Here is a 17,984-nt window from a genome sequence, read left to right on the forward strand (position 1 = left end):
CATGCACCTGGTGGCACTTGCCTGGAAAATTAAAGAACAAATTTCTTTGAACTTTAACTCCGTCCACTCAGTGAATTTCTGATGTAAACAGAGCCTTATTTAGCATCACATCTACCAGATGATTTAACACTCCCTCTGTGATACAGTAATGGCATTCTACTCAACTGGACACATGTATTTTCTATATTTCAGCTTTCTGTGAGTTCTGTCTTCAGACAACATTCTTCCGTTAAAAAGATTTACCTGTGCATACCATTGACCTCTCCCCACAACACCGAGTGTTCCAAGATAATTTTGGCATATCAAGAAATATGCTAATGAAAAACTGTCAACGGAAAATGACACCAATATGGGAAGGTGATATCTCCCCCACCACAACCCCACCCCCGCAGCCTGATCTTTGTAACAGAACTACAGAAAAGGTAGGCCATATTAAAAGAAAGTCCTTTAAAAGAAACAGTTTGTTTGAATCAATCTCAACTATTTAGACACTCAACTAATTTTGTGCAATTTGCAGACACTAACTTACTTTGTAATATTTGGATTTGTGGTGCAAACCTCTTTCTACAGCACTCAGCCATTCTTGTTCCTTGGAAGATTCAAAGTAAAAGAAAGCTTCGGTACTCAGATCCAACTCCTGAAAACTTAAATCAAGTAAAAGAATTCGTGATTGAAGTTAACATTTCGAGCAAGATTGCATCTAAGAGCAAAATGAACCCTGAAAGGTAAGGTAGCATACAGCTCAAATGATTTTCAACATATACAAGTAACTCAAGAATTATAAAAATAAATTGGTGCTCTACTTGACCTCATCCTCCGTAGTTGCATCTTTTCACAACAGTATTGGGAAGAATGACCATTGCACAGGCCTCATGAAGACCAAGACTAAACTTCACATTTAGGATGCTCTCTCCTGCATTACCACCATAATCGGACTCCAAGCTTTACAACATGAAAGGGTGCCTTCAGTCCATCATATCTACACCAGTAATCAAGCATCATTCTATTCTAATCCCATTTTCTTTGCTGCATGCATGCAAAACAGCAGAAGCAGCATGCAATATATATACCCAGAGTAATCTCGATTATCCAAATGAGATGGATGGGCACTATTTTGTTCAAATAATTGATTATTCGGTTAATTGATTTCCTCTGGGGCTCAGAGTCTGCTCCCTGTTTAGGCAAAAGCACACTGCATGCGAGAACCCGACTCCCATATACTCCCACCCTGCCCCCACGTTCGCCCCCAATCCCGTCTACCCCAACCCCGCCCTCCCATCCCCCTTAACCCCACCCTCCCCCATTTCACTCCCGTCTGCCAACCCTGCCCGCTCCCACCCTGCCCTCCCGTCCAACCCCAAACCTGCCCACTCTCATTTCACCCCTGTTCACCCCCAAACCTGTCCGTTCCCACCCCGCCCTCCCATCCGCCCCCTGCCAACCCTGCCCGCTCCCACCCTAACCCTCCCGTCCACCCCCAAAACTGTCCGCTCCCACCTGTGAATGAATTAAAAGAAATTATACACTACCACCTGCAAGTCTCACACCATCTTGACTTGACCTACATCGCCTTTCCTCCACTTGCTACACCAAAATCCAAAAATCCTTTCTAGTAGTGCCACTTGACCACAGCAGATTAAGATGGCAGCTCATTCTGCAGAATTATTAAGGATGTGCAAAGATGGTCAGATCCCATGAAACAATAAAACAAACTATTTATGTCAATTTAATAATGCCTCTTACCCTAGACAGTACACATCAGGTGGGTGAGGGTCAGCACGAAGCCATGGATCCAAACTAGTGTCAGGAGATTGTCCATTCACATTCCAGGTGCCAATAAAAAACCTGGAGACAGAATCATAAATGGAATTCTCATTTGTAATTTAAGATTGACCTTTACAAAGGCAAAATGAATATTTGATTTTAAAAAAGTATACCAATTCTAATCATATGATGTAACCATGAAGATAAAATAGACATTAGCGAGTTTTGAGAAGATTTGTAGCTCAGGGCTGAGGTTCTGGATGTAGGTTTGCTTGCTGAGCTGGAAGGTCCGTTTTCAGATGTTTTGTCACCATACTAGGTAACATCTTCAGCGAGTGCCCGAATGAAGCACTGGTGGTGTAGCCCGCTTTCTATTTATATGTTTGGGTTTCCTTGGGTTTCCAGGTGGTGTCATTTCCTGTTCCTTTTCTCAGGGGGTGGTAAATGGGATCCAAGTCAATGTGTCTGTTGATAGAGTTCCAGTTAGAATGCCATGCTTCTAGGAATTCTCGTGCATGTCTCGGTTTGGCTTTTCCTAGAATGGATGTGTTGTCCCAGTTGAAGTGGTGTCCTTCCTCATCCGTATGTAAGGATACTAGTGCGAGTGGGTCATGTCTTTTTGTGGCTAGTTGATGTTCATGTATCCTGGTGGCTAGTTTTCTGCCAGTCTGTCCAATCTAGGGTTTGTTACAGTTCTTACAAGGTATTTCATAGTTGATATTGGTTTTACTTGTTGTTTGCATAGGGTCTTTCAAGTTCATTACCTGCTGTTTTAGTGTGTTGGTGGGTTTGTGGGCTATCATGATGCCAAGGGGTCTGAGTAGTCAGGCAGTCATTTCCGAGATGTCTTTGATGTAGGGAAGAGTGGCTAGGGTTTCTGGACGTGTTTTGTCTGCTTGTTTGGGTTTGTTGCTGAGAAATCGGCGGACTATGTTCATTGGGTACCCATTCTTTTTGAATACACTGCTCTACACAGTGCAGAAGAAAATCACCTATACAATGTATTCAAAAAGAATGGATACCCAATGAACACAGTCTTCTGATTTCTCAGCAACAAATGGTGACAGTGGTGTCTGTGACATTGCCTGCTAAGGCATAATTCCAAGAATGCAACTGACAAGCTATTCCTTAACTAGTCTGTGGGACAAATTTCCCAATTTTGACACAAAATCCAAAATGTTCAAATTCAAGTTGTCCAAGTTCTGACCTTACGAGGGAGGAAGGTTTATCGATGAACCAGTAAAAGATGGTTGTGCCTGTGAGACTAGTCTAAGGAATTCATGCAGAGATGTCCCGGAGCAGAGATCACAACCACAACCATCTCCCTGTGTGCTCATTATTACATTTATTCAGTGGTACTCCCTGCTGGGAAAAACTAACTCCAGTTTTGTAAGGAATCTTTAATGCTACACTCAGTCAAACGTGGCTTTCATATGAAGGGCACTCACTTCTGAGGTTCAGTTCGTGTCCATGCTTGAACAAAGGTTGAGATGAGGTAAAGGATCCTTGGCAGAACCCAAACTGAGCATTAGTAAGGAGGTTAAGAACAAAGAACAGCACAGCAAAGGAATAGGCCCTTTGGTCCTCCAAATCTGCTCCGATAACTTTAGTATGGAAGGGCAAAATGTGTCTTCACTTAGGAAGATCCATATCCCAGTATTCCCTTCCTATTCATGTATTCATCCAGTTGTTTCTTGAATGCTGCTATTGTATCTGCGTCCACCACATCCTTTGGCAGTGCGTTCCAAGCACTCACCATCACAAAACTTGCCACGTACATCTCTTTTAAACTGCCTCCCATCTTCGCCCCCCCCACCCCCCTGTGTTGCCCGTGCCATAATGTTTAGACTGATTCTAATCTAAAAAGTGTTAACAGAGTCTTACATTGATTCATGCAGTTTTTGAGCAAAGTACAATGTAACTCTGCAAGTACAAATTCACCCCACAAACGTATATGTGTGCATGTGGGTTTTTAACAATTTAAACAATTGTGTCCTCCACAACCACCTGATGAAGGAGTGGCACTCCGAAAGCTAGTGCTTCCAATTAAACCTGTTGGACTATAACCTGGTGTTGTGTGATTTTTCACATTTGATCTGATACCATGAAACATCACGAGATCCATAGAAAACAGTGAGGACTCCGAAGGCAATTCTCTGCTGACTGTCAAGCACTGACAGGAAAGGACATACACAGAGATGGTGTTGATATTGTCTGGAATGTTGTCTATAAGGTATGTTATCTTAAGTATGATTACATGACGCTGTTTGACTAGTCTGACTAATATTCTCAATTTTGGCACAAGACTTTAGAAATCAGTAAGGAAGACTTTACAAGGTCAACAGGGCTGTGTTTGCCAGTGGCATTTCCTATCCGTAGGTCACTGTTAAATGGTCTATACAGTTTCATTCTTCTTTTGAGACTTTCAGTCAGTTTGATAAAACTGAATGGCTTGCTGTGGCCATTTCTCAGGACAAATTAGTGTCAACTTTATTGCTTTGGATCAGAAGTCACATGTAGGCTAAACCAAGTAATGACAAGCAGTGTTCCTTGCCTAAAAGGACATTGTTAGTTTGTAATTCCAGATGATTTTTAAATTTATTTTTAATCCAAATGCCATCATCCACCATGAGGGGATTCAAACCTGAAGCCCAGAACGTCGGTGGGTTGCTGGTCCAGTGACAACACTACCCATGGTCTCCCCGTTTCTCTTTTCTTTAAATCTACCCAACCTTTACTCGCTAATACGCATTATATTTCTAACTTGCTCTAGTTCCGATGAAAGGTTATTGACCTCAAATGTTAAATAGATTTTTCTTTCTATGGATGCTGCCTAACCTGAGTAATTCCAGCATTTTCTATTTTTATTTCAGACATCTAATATCCACAGGGGATTACTTTGTATGATGAGTTTGTAGTTGGAGATAATATATTCAGTTCAGAGTATCCATTTTGGGAAATGATACAGAAAACTTATTGGAATGACACCAATAGTAACAGATTATATTTGGTTAAAATATGGAATCTAGTCACAAAGTTTTCGTGTCGCAAAATCTATGAACTTTTTAAAACTATAACATTCAAAAAGGAATATTAGAAAGTGTTAAATGGCCTGGAAATTTTCCATTACTCCACACAATTCTCGAAGGACAAAGTCTGGAAACTGAAAAGAAAATGGACTAAATAGTCGAATGCCTATCTAGCTGATAAAACTGTTGCCTGCCCCCTTCTTATTTGCAGAGAGTACTGGTTATGTCAGTTGCCACAGCAGGATTCAAAATGTGGCTGCACATATGCTGTTATGTCACCACATTCCACACAGTGATGTCAGCGCATTTATTACCACACCTTTCCAATCGCCTTGCTGCTTGACTACTTTCTTTCCTGCTCCCTCTAGCTCTTCACATTCAGTCCAAACCACGGGAGGCAGCACTGTGGAGGGAGAGGGGGGTCCCTCAGCCATCTACTTTGCTCCCTTTTGATGTCAGATTATTTTTCTTCTTTGCTGAGTGTTTAAATTTAATTATCTAATTCAATAATCACCTTATTAAATGTCTGTTGCTTTGCTACTGAACTTTGGTGCTATAAAACATCCTAGCGTTTTCAGGATTTAATTGCCTTAATGCTACCCATATAAATTGGTAAAAATATCCTTGGGTCAGTAAAAATGGTCAGCTTCCAATGTGATTTGAAAAAACATTCTCTCAGCTTTTTTATAAAATGGTTTGTCACTTCTGAATGACATCAGCTCCTTCTTTACATGGCCATTTTCTTTGTGCCACCAAAAGGTGGCGTTTGAATCATTTGCAACCAAACAGTAACTTTATGAAATGAAAACTGTGAAGAGATGGATGAAAAGAGGCAAAAAAAATCTTTCTGAGAAGCTTGTCAGGATGGAGATAGCCCTTCAGATTTGTTAGATAGTTGAACTTCAGACTTGATTATGATTTTGCCCTTCTCCATCTATGAAACAAGCGTGATTAAGCTCTCAGAATAAAACATCCCCAGAAATAGAGAAAAAAAGAATCCTCTATGCTAAATGTTATAAAGATTAAATGAATAATCAATCTATATTAGATATTATTATAACATATTGAGATGGAAGAAAATACTGACCTAAAATTCTGAATGTTGACATACTCTCTCTCCCGCCGTGCAAGGTAATGCTTAATCAGGCCTTCTCTGGCAACAGACTGATTACTTGGCTGAAACAGCTTTCTCATGGTATTGGATACTCTTGGTTGCCCATTCCGTGGTATATCCTTCTCAGTAGTTGGCCTATAAAGCACATACATACATAATTAAGTTTCCAATTGTTGCTATAAAGTGAATGTGAAAAGGAATTAGAAAGAGAGGAATACAAACCCTTAAAAGAGCTTGCTCTGTGAGGAACAGCTAGTGCCAAGTACAGGTAAACAGCAAAAACAATAATGGAATACCAATCTGTGTGGTCATTCTACTCAAGATTTAAAACCAGTGCACACAGATTAAAAAGTTTCTCAGTTGCCGATGTCTTTAGCTTTTACCTGGACATGAAAAACAGTTAATTGTAACAGTGCTTCCGTAACCTTTCACAACAAGCCCCCATGCTAAGACCTCAGACTTTGAGTGACTCCAGAATCAAGACTGGTGGCAAGGTGGTTGAGAGGGCTGCTCAGCAGGATAGTTTACACTGCTGGGTTTACCCTGAAAAAAGCTAAGACCCACCTCTTAAAAGGCTGTGCTTGTAGCAGCAATTGGGTCCCAGAGAGCAGATGATTAAGCTATGCCTACCAAAGGAAAAAAACAAAACATTTAAAAGGGGTCTCATAGCGGTCAAAACTCAAATGCTAGCTCCACACTGCCATTGTTGCATCAAAGCTCGTCACTCCAAAAGTTGCAAATCTCATTTTTTTAAATTCTTGAATTATGAGAGCAGGTTCGCAGCACTTTGCTTTAGATTCATGATTGAAGCAATGCATAAAAGATAACCAATTGCTTTTAGGAATCACTTACTTTTCACTATCCAATCAAAAATGGCAGATTATGGCTCATCAATGGTTCACAATACAAGGTGAAGTCTTACAAAATAAAGCAAATCCGCATTTGACCAGATCTATCCAGCTGGCAGAGAACATCCTACAATTTGCTATGGTGTCCTGTTATAGGAAGTAGGAAAACTATCCAGATTTCCAATCCTGGTTATCTGGTAATCCCTTCTGGAAAAAGGACTTAAAGATCAAAGCCAAAGTCTCCAACACCTCTTCCCTAGCTTTCCAAAGAATTCTCGGATAAATCCCATCCAGCCCAGGGAACTTGTTTGCTTTCACTCCTTCTAGAATCGATAACACCTCTTCATTACTAACCTCGATCCTTTCTAGTTTAACATCTCGTATTTCATTCTTCTCCTCTACAATATTCTCCTTTTCCAGAGTGAAAACTGAGGAGAAATATTTAGGACCTCTCCGATCTCCACAGGGTCCACACACAACTTCCTACTTCTGACTTTGACTGGCTCTATTCCTATCCTAGTCAACCTTTTATTCCTCACACACTTATAGAAAGCTTTATGGTTCTCCTTTATTCTACCTGCTAAAGACTGCTCATGTCCTCTCTTTGCTCCTCTTAACTCTCTCTTTAAATACTTCCTAGCTAATCTGTAACTCTCCATCGCGTCATCTGAACCATCTCATCTCAACGTCACATAAGCGTCCTTCTTCCGCTTAACAAGAGATGCAATTACTGTAGCAAACCACAGTTCCCTTACCTTATCACTTCCTCCCTGCCTGACAGGGACATACCTATCAAGGACACACAATATCTGTTCTTTAAACCAGCTCCACATTTCGACTGTGCTCATCCCCTGCATTTCGCTACTCTATTCTATGCATCCTAAGTCTTGCCTAATTGCATTATAATTGCCCTTCCCCCATCGATAACTTTTAGCCTGTGGCAAGTTACCTATCCCTTTCCATCGCTAAATTAAACGTAACCGAATGGTCACTCTCTCCAAAGTGCTCACCTACCACAAAATCAAACACCTGGCATAGTTCATTCCCAAGCATCAGATCCAGTGTGCCTCCCCTCTCATCAGCCCTTCGACATACTATATCAGGAAGCCCTCCTGCACACATTGGGCAAAAACTGATCCACACTACGTACTAGAGTTATAATATCTCCAGTCAAGGTTGGGGAAGTTAAAGTCCCCAATAATGACCACCCTGTTCCTTTCACTCCTACCCAGAATAGTTTTCCGATGCTTTCCTCCACATCCCTGGAACTCTGCGGAGCCTACAAAACTCCCAGCAGTGTGACCTCTCCTCTCCTGTTTCTAACCTCAGCCCACACTACCTCAGTAGACGAGTCCTCGTCAAACATTCTTTCAGCCACCATTTTACTGTCCTTGACTAATAAGGCTACACCTCCCCCTCTTTTACTGCCTTTCCTGTTCTTAATGAAAAATCTAAACCCTGGAACCTGAAACATCCATTCCAGAAATGATCTTCGAGTCATCAATGTCTACAGGTTTAGTACCAAGGACTGGAGGATTGCAAATGTTGTGCCCTTGTTCAAGAAGGGCAATAGAGATGACTCAGGTAATTATAGACCCGTGAAAGTTTGCAGGAAAGTTTTGGAAAGGATTATGAGAGATAGGATTTATAATCATCGAGCAAGCCATAATTTGATTGCATATAGTTAACATGGTTTCATCAAGGGCAGGTCATGTCTCACAAACCTCAGAGTTTTTTGAGGAGGTGACCAAGCATGTGAATAAGGGTATGGCAGTTGATGTGGTGTATATGGTCTTCAGTAAGGCCTTTGACATGGTAGGCTTTGAAGAAAATAGAGGCGTGGGTTTGAGGGTGATTTAGCAGTTTGGATTAGAAACTGGCTTTCTGTAAGAAGGCAGTGAGTGGTGGTTGATGGAAAATATTCAACCTGGAGTCTGGTTACTAGTGGTGTGTCACAAGGATCAGCTTTGGGACCACTGCTGTTTGTCATTTTTATAAATTACTTAGACGCAGGCATAGGTGGATGGGTTAGTAAATTTACAGATGACACTAAAGTCAGTGGAGTAGTGGACAGTGCGGAAGAATGTTGCAGGTTGCAGGGGCACTTGGATAAACTGCAGAATTGGGCTGAGAAGTGGCAAATGGAGTTCAATGCAGCTAAATGTGAGGTGATTCACTTTGGGAAGAATAACAGGAAGGCAGAATACTGGGTTAATGGAAAGATTCTTGGTAGTGTGGATATGCAGAGGGATCTTGGAGTCCATGTACATAGATCTCTGAAAGTTGCCATCCAGGTTGATAGTGCTGTTAAGAAGGCATACAGTGTGTTAGGTTTTATTGGTAGAGGGATAGCGTTCTGGAGCCATAATGTCATGCTGCAACAATACAAAACACTAGTGCAGCCGCACTTGGAATACTGTGTACAGTTCTGGTTAGGTTCCTGAAGAAGGGCTCATGCCTGAAATGTCGATTCTCCTGCTCCTTTGATGCTGCCTGACCTGCTGCGCTTTTCCAGCAACACATTTTCAGTATAGTTCTGATTACCCCATTACAGGAAGGATGTGGAAGCATTGGAAAAGGTGCAGAGGAGATTTACCAGGATGTTGTCTGGTCTGGAGGGAAGGTCTTATGAGGAAAGGCTGAGAGACTTGGGTCTGTTCTCATTGGAAAGAAGGCGGCGAAGAGGGGATTTGATAGAGACATACAAGATGATCAGAGAATTAGATAGGTAGACAGTGAAAATCTTTTTCCAGGATGATGAGGTCAGCTTGTACAAGGGGGCATAGCTACAAATTGAGGGGTGATAGATTTAAGACAAATATCAGAGGCAGGTTCTTTACTCAGAGAGTGGTAAAGAGGTACAATGCACTGCCTGCCAATGTAGTTAACTCAGCCACATTAGGGAGATTTAAACAATCCTTGGATAAGCACATGGATGATGATGGGGTAGAGTAGGGGGATGGGCTTAGATTAGTTCACAGGTCGGCTGAAAGGCCTGTTCTGCGCTGTATTGTTCTATGTTCTAAAACATACATACTTAATGTGTTGTTTGATCCTTGCTGCTAAAAGGTGTGCTGATATTCATTGTCAAGTCTTACATGAATACCAGTCACCAAATCAAGGTACATGCAGGAAATCAGCACTGGTGGAACTGTACCTCAGCAAGTAGTCAACAAATTAGGGAGGAAAGAAGGAAGGAAATCCTGCTTGATTTTCCTACTCAAAGGAAAATAAATTTTTACATTTAAACTTGCACATGTTTTCTCATCATTCCTGGGAACACTGAAAAGTGATGTGATGTTACAAATCCTGGCTCATGTTCTTTGTCCACCCTCATCCATGGGCATTGAGGCAAATTTTAGTAGCCAGCTGTAGTCCCAGCTAACTCAACACAGTGGATCAGTATAGTTAAATCTGTTACTCACTCTATCCGAGGAGGCACTGCCACAGCTGTAAAATTGCTTCCAGTTTGGTTCTGTTGGTTTTTCTTCTCCAGATTTAGAATATCACTGAAATCATCATCAAACCTAAATTCTAACAGAGAAGCAAACTGCTAAGTTAACCAACTTTAAAGATTTTTAAAAATATATAATCCAACCTGAATTGCACAATCAGATACAACAATACTGAAGCAGTGCAATCTGGAAATATAGAGCTCTACTAAACCAGTGCCGGACCTCATTATAATTTTGCTTTGCTTTATATTCCTCCACAGAAGCCAGCCAGATTGACAGGCCGGTCAGATGCAGGTTGTTAATTTAATCCTGTCTGATGTTCGCAGGAAGTGGATGCAAGGTGGTGGTCAAAACAGAGTAGGAAAGTTAATAGACTCCAAGTGAAACAAAGGGAATGCATGCAGCATAACATACTTTCATTGTATTGCAAAAGACTATACTCTTTCTGGTATCAGGCTCATGACAAACTGTATCAAAACCTCTAACATACCTCAACATCTTTCCAGAAAGCTACAATTCTGACATATGGAGGTCGCACCATGGAATGCTTTCTTCACAGCCACCTCAAACATCACATCTTTCAATTCAGCTGTTAAAACTGTACAGGGGTAGACATCATCTTGAGGGTGCAGACTCAACCTTGAGCTTTTGATTTAACTTTTGCCTGAAACCAAGAATCCTCACATTGGGATTGCACTGGTTCCATTGGTAGTACTCTCAAGGCAAGAGACTATGGGTTCAAAAGCCCTTCTAAGGATCAAGCACAAACATCAAGGCTGACACTCCAGTGCAGCACTGAGACAGTGCTATCTTTCAATTGGCTATTATATTGATACCTTGGTGACCTACTGAGTGGACTTGAAAGAGCTCATGGTATAATTTTGAAGGGCATGCAAGTTATCCTCAGTATCCTGACCAAAACTCAACTGGACTAGCCATTTATAATATAGTAGCTTCAAGAGGTCAGAGACTAAGAATCCTGCAGTAAGTAACTGAACTCGTTGAAGCTTCAAAGCCTCTCCACTACCTACAATACACAGTCAAGAGTATAATGGGTTATACCCTACTTCCTAGATGTAGCCCCAACAATACTCTAGAAACTTAGCACCATCCAGGACAAAGCATCCATTTGACTGGTATAACATCCACAAGCATCTACCCCCTTCACCATCAACACTCAATACCAAAGTGTATAACATCAACAAGATGCATTACAGAAATTCACCAAAGTTCCTTAGACAGCACCTTCCAAATCCATGACTATTTCCATTTAGAAGGACAGGGCAGTAGTTACACCATCACCTGTAAAGTCCCCTCCAAGACACTCATCACTCTGACTTGGAAATACATTGCCATGGGATCAAAATCCTGCAGTTCCCTGGTGAATGTCATTGTGGGTTCATCTACAGCATATAGACTGCAGTGGTTCATGACGGTAGTTCATTGCTACCTTCAAGGGCAACTAGGAATGGGCAATAAATGCTGGCCCAGCCAGCTACACACTCAATCCATGGGTAAATAAAAAATGATGAGTGATAAGCCAACGTTTTCACTTTTGGATAGGAATATAGGAACTAGGAGCACAGGGTGAATAACCAAGGTCTTTTTTCTAGGTTGGGGCATTCTAAAACTAGAGGGCATAGGTTTAAGGCGAGAGAAGAAAGATTTAAAAAGGATCTGAGGGGAAACCTTTTCATGCAAAGGTAGTGCATATATGAAATGAGCTGCCAGATGAAGTGGTGGAGGTAGGTACAATTACAATATTTAAAAGGCATCTGGGTGGATGTATGAAAAGGAAGGGTTTAGAGGGATATGGGCCAAATGCTATCAAATGGGATTAGGTCAGATTGGAATGGTCGAGGTAGATTGAAGTGTCTGTTTCTATGCTGTATGACTCTGACTCTATGAGTATGCTATTCGGCCCTTCAAACCAGCCCTGCCACTCAAATACAGTAGCAACGGCTGATCACCTACCTCTATATCCTCTTCCTGTACTATCTCATATCCCTCGATAGCTTTAATATTTACAAATTTAATCAACAAAAACGACAGCCTCTTCAGCCCTCTGGGGTGGAAGATTCCAATAATTCACTAACCTCTAAGTGAAGAAATTCCTCTTTATCTCAAATTCCAAACATCCCAGCCCTCCCTATTCTCAGACTTTATCTCCTGGTTCCAAGTTCCATCTTCTGCCAGGGGAAGCATTCTTCTTGCACCTACTCCATCAAGCCCTGCAATAATTTTGCATTTCTCAACTTCCAATCATCCTTCTGATGGTTAAAGAATAGAGGCCCATCCTTCTAAATCTCTCCTCAGACGATCCCAGCATTGCAGGAATCAGGCTGGTGAATAATTGTTGCATTCCTTTCATAACAAGTATATACTTTCTAAGTTAGGTAGATCAAAACTGCATAATACTCCAGATCAACTTTTCCTCACGCTGTCCATACCTCCGAGGCGATTGTGGGGACTCTGACATTAATTGTCAAATCACCTTTGGCCACGGAAGTAGTATCAGAGGTAAGGAAGGCAGTTAATATGGTACTCATTTTCAAGAAGGGTAGTTAAGAATAAAGGGTACTACAGGCTGTGAACATAAAATCAGTGGTAGGGAAACTATTGGAAAAATTCTGAGGAATGGAAATTAATCTCTACTTGGAGAGACAAGGATTAAACAAAGATAGTCAGCATGGTTTGTCAGGGGAGATGATGTTGAATAAACTTAGATTTTTTTTGAGGTGCTGATGAGATATGTGGATCAAAGTACTGCAGTGCTTGTAGTCTACATGGATTCAGTGAGGTTTCTGATAAGGTGGCACATGAGAGACCGGTAACAAAGTTAAAAGCCCAAAGAATCCAGGGCAACTTGGATCCAAAAATAAATTAGTGGCAAGAGGCAGAATGCACCAACTGAAACTTGTTTTAGTGACTGGAAGCCTGTGTCCAGTGGCATACTGCAGGGCTTGGCACTGGGTTATTTACTGTTTGTAGTGTATATTTATGACCTTGCCATAAATGTAAGAATTATGATCAGTAAGTTCACGGATGGACAAAAATTGGTGTGTGGTAAGTAGCAAGGACAGCCTTAGACTACAGGATGATATAGACGGGCTGAAAAGATGTGTAGAAAATTGACACATGGAACTTAATCTCGATAAACATGAGGTGATGCACCTTCACAGGACAAACAATGCAAGGGAGTAAAGAATGAATGGTAGGTGCCTAGTACTGAGAATCCATGGGATTATGGTCTACACACCTATAAATCCCTGAATGGAACAGTGAAAGGAGATAAGGTGGTGAAGGCAGTGTATGGGATTCTTGCTTTTATTAGTCAAGGCACTGAATACAAGAGTAGCCAGGTTATGGTGGAGCTGTGTAAGACTTGAGTGAGGTCTGAACTGTAGCACGATTGCATGGGGTCATCACTTCAGCTTGGAAGAGGGACTAGATGATCTAGTGTGTTTTCTTTAAGAATAGAGAAGGCTGAGGGGGGACCTTGGTTTACATGTACAAAATTGTGAATGACAATTGTCATTCAGGTAAAGGGGCAGGAGGTTGAGGGGGGAATTTAGGACATTTTTTTGACTTAAAGAGTGGTGGATATCTGGAACTTACTTTGTAAGAAGTCAGAAACTATTTGTATCACTTTATAATACTTAGATGATTGCCTGAAATGACATAGCATACAAAGCCACAGGCCAAGTGCTAGGAAATCAGATTAGAGTAGGTGGATGTATGGCAACCGGTGCAGACATGATGGACCAAAGGGTGTCTTTCTGACCTGTAATTCTCCAGGATTTTATAATCCTAGAATCATTCCCAGGATGTTCTGAAATCTTGTATAAATTTTTTTAAAAATTAGACTCATTAGATGGGTGTCCGGGGTATGTTATTTAAACAATGACTAATTAAAAATACTGCAATCTTAACAGTTTCCCTGCCTTTCAAGCATGGATTACATGTTGTAATTAGCTCTTTCAAATAGCATAAATATCCCCCTCCCTCCTCTCCATTTTCTTTGATTTAAATTTTGTATACTGCCTCAAAATTAAAGTTAGTACTGCTCTATAGCAAGCTGACTAAATACAATAAATTCTTTTGATGACCAGGAATGTCATTTGAATACTTAATTATTCCTCACCATACAGCAAATGAATGCATTGCAGTTGGTTGGAGTGCACATTTAAAATATATTAGTTGCTAACTTCATTAACTTGCATTATAATGTGGAATGTACTCCATAGTTCTTGGTACATTGATTTAAAAAAACATCCAGCACCAATGTGTGATGGAAGCATATCATTTATCCCATAACATTTATTGTACATATTTCGGATTGAATACCACAAACAGAGAGTGGGTCAGTGTCATAATTCGGTTTGTGAAACCTTGTTGTATACCAATTTATAGCTACATTTCCTACATTATGACACTGACTACCTTCTTTTGACTATTTCCATCTCTTCAAATTTCACAAATACATATTACTGTCACAAGTGTGCTCCAAATATACACAGTACATTAAGCTTGAAAGGCTACACATAAACAGCACATTCTAATTTGAATCTCTATAAAACTCACTTTAATTGTAACACCCAAATCGAATATCTAGCCATATAATTTTATGCACTTCAGGATAAAAATTACAAAGAGCAATTATTTTGTAATTAGAAAGCAATGCCTTTGATAGTATAAGAACATGCTCAGTGTGATTTATCTCATACCATGTCCTACACACAAGCCTCTCCAACTCTTCCTCGATACTGAAATACTTCATGCTTTATTTGTTTGCATATTTTGTGTACTACTTTCCAAATTTCATGATACACATCAGCAACAAGTTGGCAATGTGATGGACTGGTTCAGTGTGGTTGATCTGATGCATTTCTTTCACTGTAGAAGTTAAATCAGAAGCATACTGTGATAAAAACAGCCAGTAAGTTCAAGTTAATATCTGTTTCACTGAGAGGCAAGCCTGATGTAAGCTATGTAATTTGTATATATTTTAATATAATTTACAGGTTTTATTTTGAATAGTGGCATGCAGGTTTTGGTCTGTGTGTCATTTAGTATTTCTGGAGTCATGACTGCTTTTTTACAATCAGGATGGAGGAGAAAACAAAAAAAAAAATGATAAAAACAAGGAGAGTCCCAGGAATTCATTTGCATTTGTTTTACTTTGCATTTGCATTTGTTTTACAAGCCAACAACGTAAAGACTGAGCAGCACACTAGCTTGCTTTCTGTTTAGAAGGACAAGAAATTATCTATTTTTTATTGTTTAGGGCAAAAGTCATAGCTTGGAAAGCTTTTGTATTTCAGTTCATAGGGATCCTGGTCGAAGTTATTTATGTCAAACACTTTCTTCTAGAACAAGAAGTTATGCTAATACTTGCAAAAGAAAAATGATCCCAATGCACTGAGTTGATGAAATATTTTTGACTGTAGTCAGTGTTATAATGTAGGAAATGTAGCAACAAATTGGTACACAACAAGATTTCACAAACAGAACTGTGACAATGACCCAATCTGTTTGTGGTGTCAAATTAGAAATTTGTAGTAAATGCTATGGGAAGATTATATGCTTCCATTAAATATTGGTGCTGGATGTCTTTTTTAAAAATCTGTTCAGAAAAAGTAGGAAATAGGCTACCTGAGCAGTGCAAGTATTTTAGCTTAAAGCTAAGAAAGTCTAAGCTCAGTTGTGTGACTAATCAAGGAAGAGGTCACTAAATTCTCAAAAACTGGAACTGAAAGCATGATATACATGGGAACATCACTGCTATCCTGACTTGAAAATATTTTGTTGTTCCTTGCTGTTAGGCCAATTGTTTTATTGTTAAAAACTGTCTTGCAGCAATATATGTTTATGTTTCAGTGAAAGACTATTTTGTAAAATAAAAAAAACCTACCAAGTCACATTTCAGTTAGAAATCCAGTTTGTTGAGTAATAACATAGGTTGCAATCATAACACAGGTCATATGCAACCATCTCACTAGAATTTTTAAGGATTTAACGGTTTGAACTCAAAGACGACGACTAGAGAAATATATTCCAAGATAGTGGGACAAACTGCACCTTTAATGTAAAAGATCAGCGAAAATGATGGATCAATTTGGGCCAGGATGAGAAACACGAGACAAAGTTTTAACTCACTCAAGCTTAGAATTAAAATTGAGTCCATTTCAATCTGAGTTTAAAGTCAGATATATTCTAAGGCTTCCATAATGGTTCTTAAATGGTCGTTTTTAAAAACAACTCTTTCTCACCTACTATTGCTCTGATCAATTCAAGCCAAGGTTACTCATTCCTTTTGAGCCTGTGAATGTTGTCATATGAAAATATGATTTTCCTTGCCTTCTGACAAGTGCTCTGTTTATAATGTACTCTATTCAAGTATAACTCCATCAGATTGATCACATGCTTCAGGAATGAAACACACGCATTTGTTGTACACATTCACTATTGTTCAGTTTTCAAAACTTATACTTTAAAAATTGTTGAAAAACAATGCATACATGCACATTTCTCTGAAGCACGAAATTCTGTTTTCTGTTAATTCTCGTCTTTGTAGCATAGCTACAGCAAATCATGGTCAACTAAAATCATACAACTATTCAGAAATATTACAACTTTTAAAGTTATTGTTATTTATTTGAGTAAATAAATTCAGGCTCCAATCATAAGCAAATCCAACTTCTGCCAATTAATTCTCAAAACGTTTGCTGAGTGATAACTTCGACCAATTACCTGAGTTAACCGCTCCACTTGGTTTGCCATGCAATGGATCCAACTTTTGGGGCCAACTTGCTGATTCCAATCCAAATGGATCCTTTATTACCTTCTCAGCTCCAATGCTTTTAGTTAAAGCTTGTTGAAAAGGAAGAAAAAAACAGTTATGCAATTTCTACAATTAGAAATAACATGACCAACAGCTGCTGATATCCTGTGAAACAACTGAGGAAACGTCCTAGTGTGATTTCTTGAGATGAAGACTATATATTACTTAAAAATAAAATTCTTTACCTTAATAGGCAAATTGTGAGCTATTTGATTTTACAAAGATTACAGAAACTCTAAATATTTACAGTATGGCTTAAATAATGCTTTTCTGCAGCAAACAATTTTTCACAATTTGAGTTTTGAGATCAAGATTCAGTCATGAGAAAAGAAATGTATTTTAAAGGAGTCGCAACAGTTTTACAAACCTGAAAATTACCAACTCAGAATCAGAATAGTTGCAGCAAAGAAGGCAGTCATCCAACCTATCACTGTAATGCTAACTCTTGGCAAGAACAATTAAGCTAGGACCACTTTCTTGCCCTTCTCCATAGCCTTGCAAACCACAACACTTTTGAAAGCTTGTTCAATTTCCTTGTGAACTCCATGATTGAATCTTCCTCCAACACACACTCAGACAGCACATTCCAAATCCTAACCATTTGCTGTATAAAAGTTTCTCCTCAACCAACATTGGAGTTCTCTGGTTCTCAATTCTTCTGCCAAAGTGAATACTTTCTACCAACTCTGACTGCACCCACCTTGGTTTTGAACACTTTGATTAAATCTTCTCTAAAGGAGATCACACCCAGCTTCTTCAATCCAGTCATGTGGCTGAAGTCTTTCAGCCCTGAAATCATTGTTGTAAATACTTCATGCATGCTCTCTAAAGCCTTCACAATCTTCTTAAAGCATGTGCCGAGAACTGGACACAACATTCCAGTTGAAGCCAAACTTATATTTGGTTAAAAAAACAGTAATTTTCTTGTTT

General features: G+C 39.7%; 1 protein-coding gene across 4 annotated transcripts in view; it reads right to left on the reverse strand.

The window, feature by feature from the left end:
* The window catches only part of ocrl (OCRL inositol polyphosphate-5-phosphatase), a 117,900-nt gene that overhangs the window by 60,939 nt on the left and 38,977 nt on the right, over positions 1 to 17,984 (reverse strand). For all 4 annotated transcript variants that reach the window (XM_087992051.1, XM_043704675.2, XM_043704674.2 and 1 more), the window contains 5 exons: positions 16,964 to 17,083; positions 10,181 to 10,289; positions 5,881 to 6,042; positions 1,744 to 1,845; positions 530 to 644 (listed from right to left, as the gene is read on the reverse strand). In XM_087992051.1, the coding sequence (XP_087848177.1) occupies positions 530 to 644; positions 1,744 to 1,845; positions 5,881 to 6,042; positions 10,181 to 10,289; positions 16,964 to 17,083 (608 nt within the window). The remainder of the gene's footprint in view (positions 1 to 529; positions 645 to 1,743; positions 1,846 to 5,880; positions 6,043 to 10,180; positions 10,290 to 16,963; positions 17,084 to 17,984) is intronic.

The sequence above is a fragment of the Chiloscyllium plagiosum genome, unplaced genomic scaffold (genome assembly GCF_037043375.1).
Source record: "Chiloscyllium plagiosum isolate Xiang-an unplaced genomic scaffold, Cpla_swu_hap1 HiC_scaffold_11, whole genome shotgun sequence".
Classification (NCBI taxonomy): Eukaryota; Metazoa; Chordata; class Chondrichthyes; order Orectolobiformes; family Hemiscylliidae; genus Chiloscyllium; species Chiloscyllium plagiosum.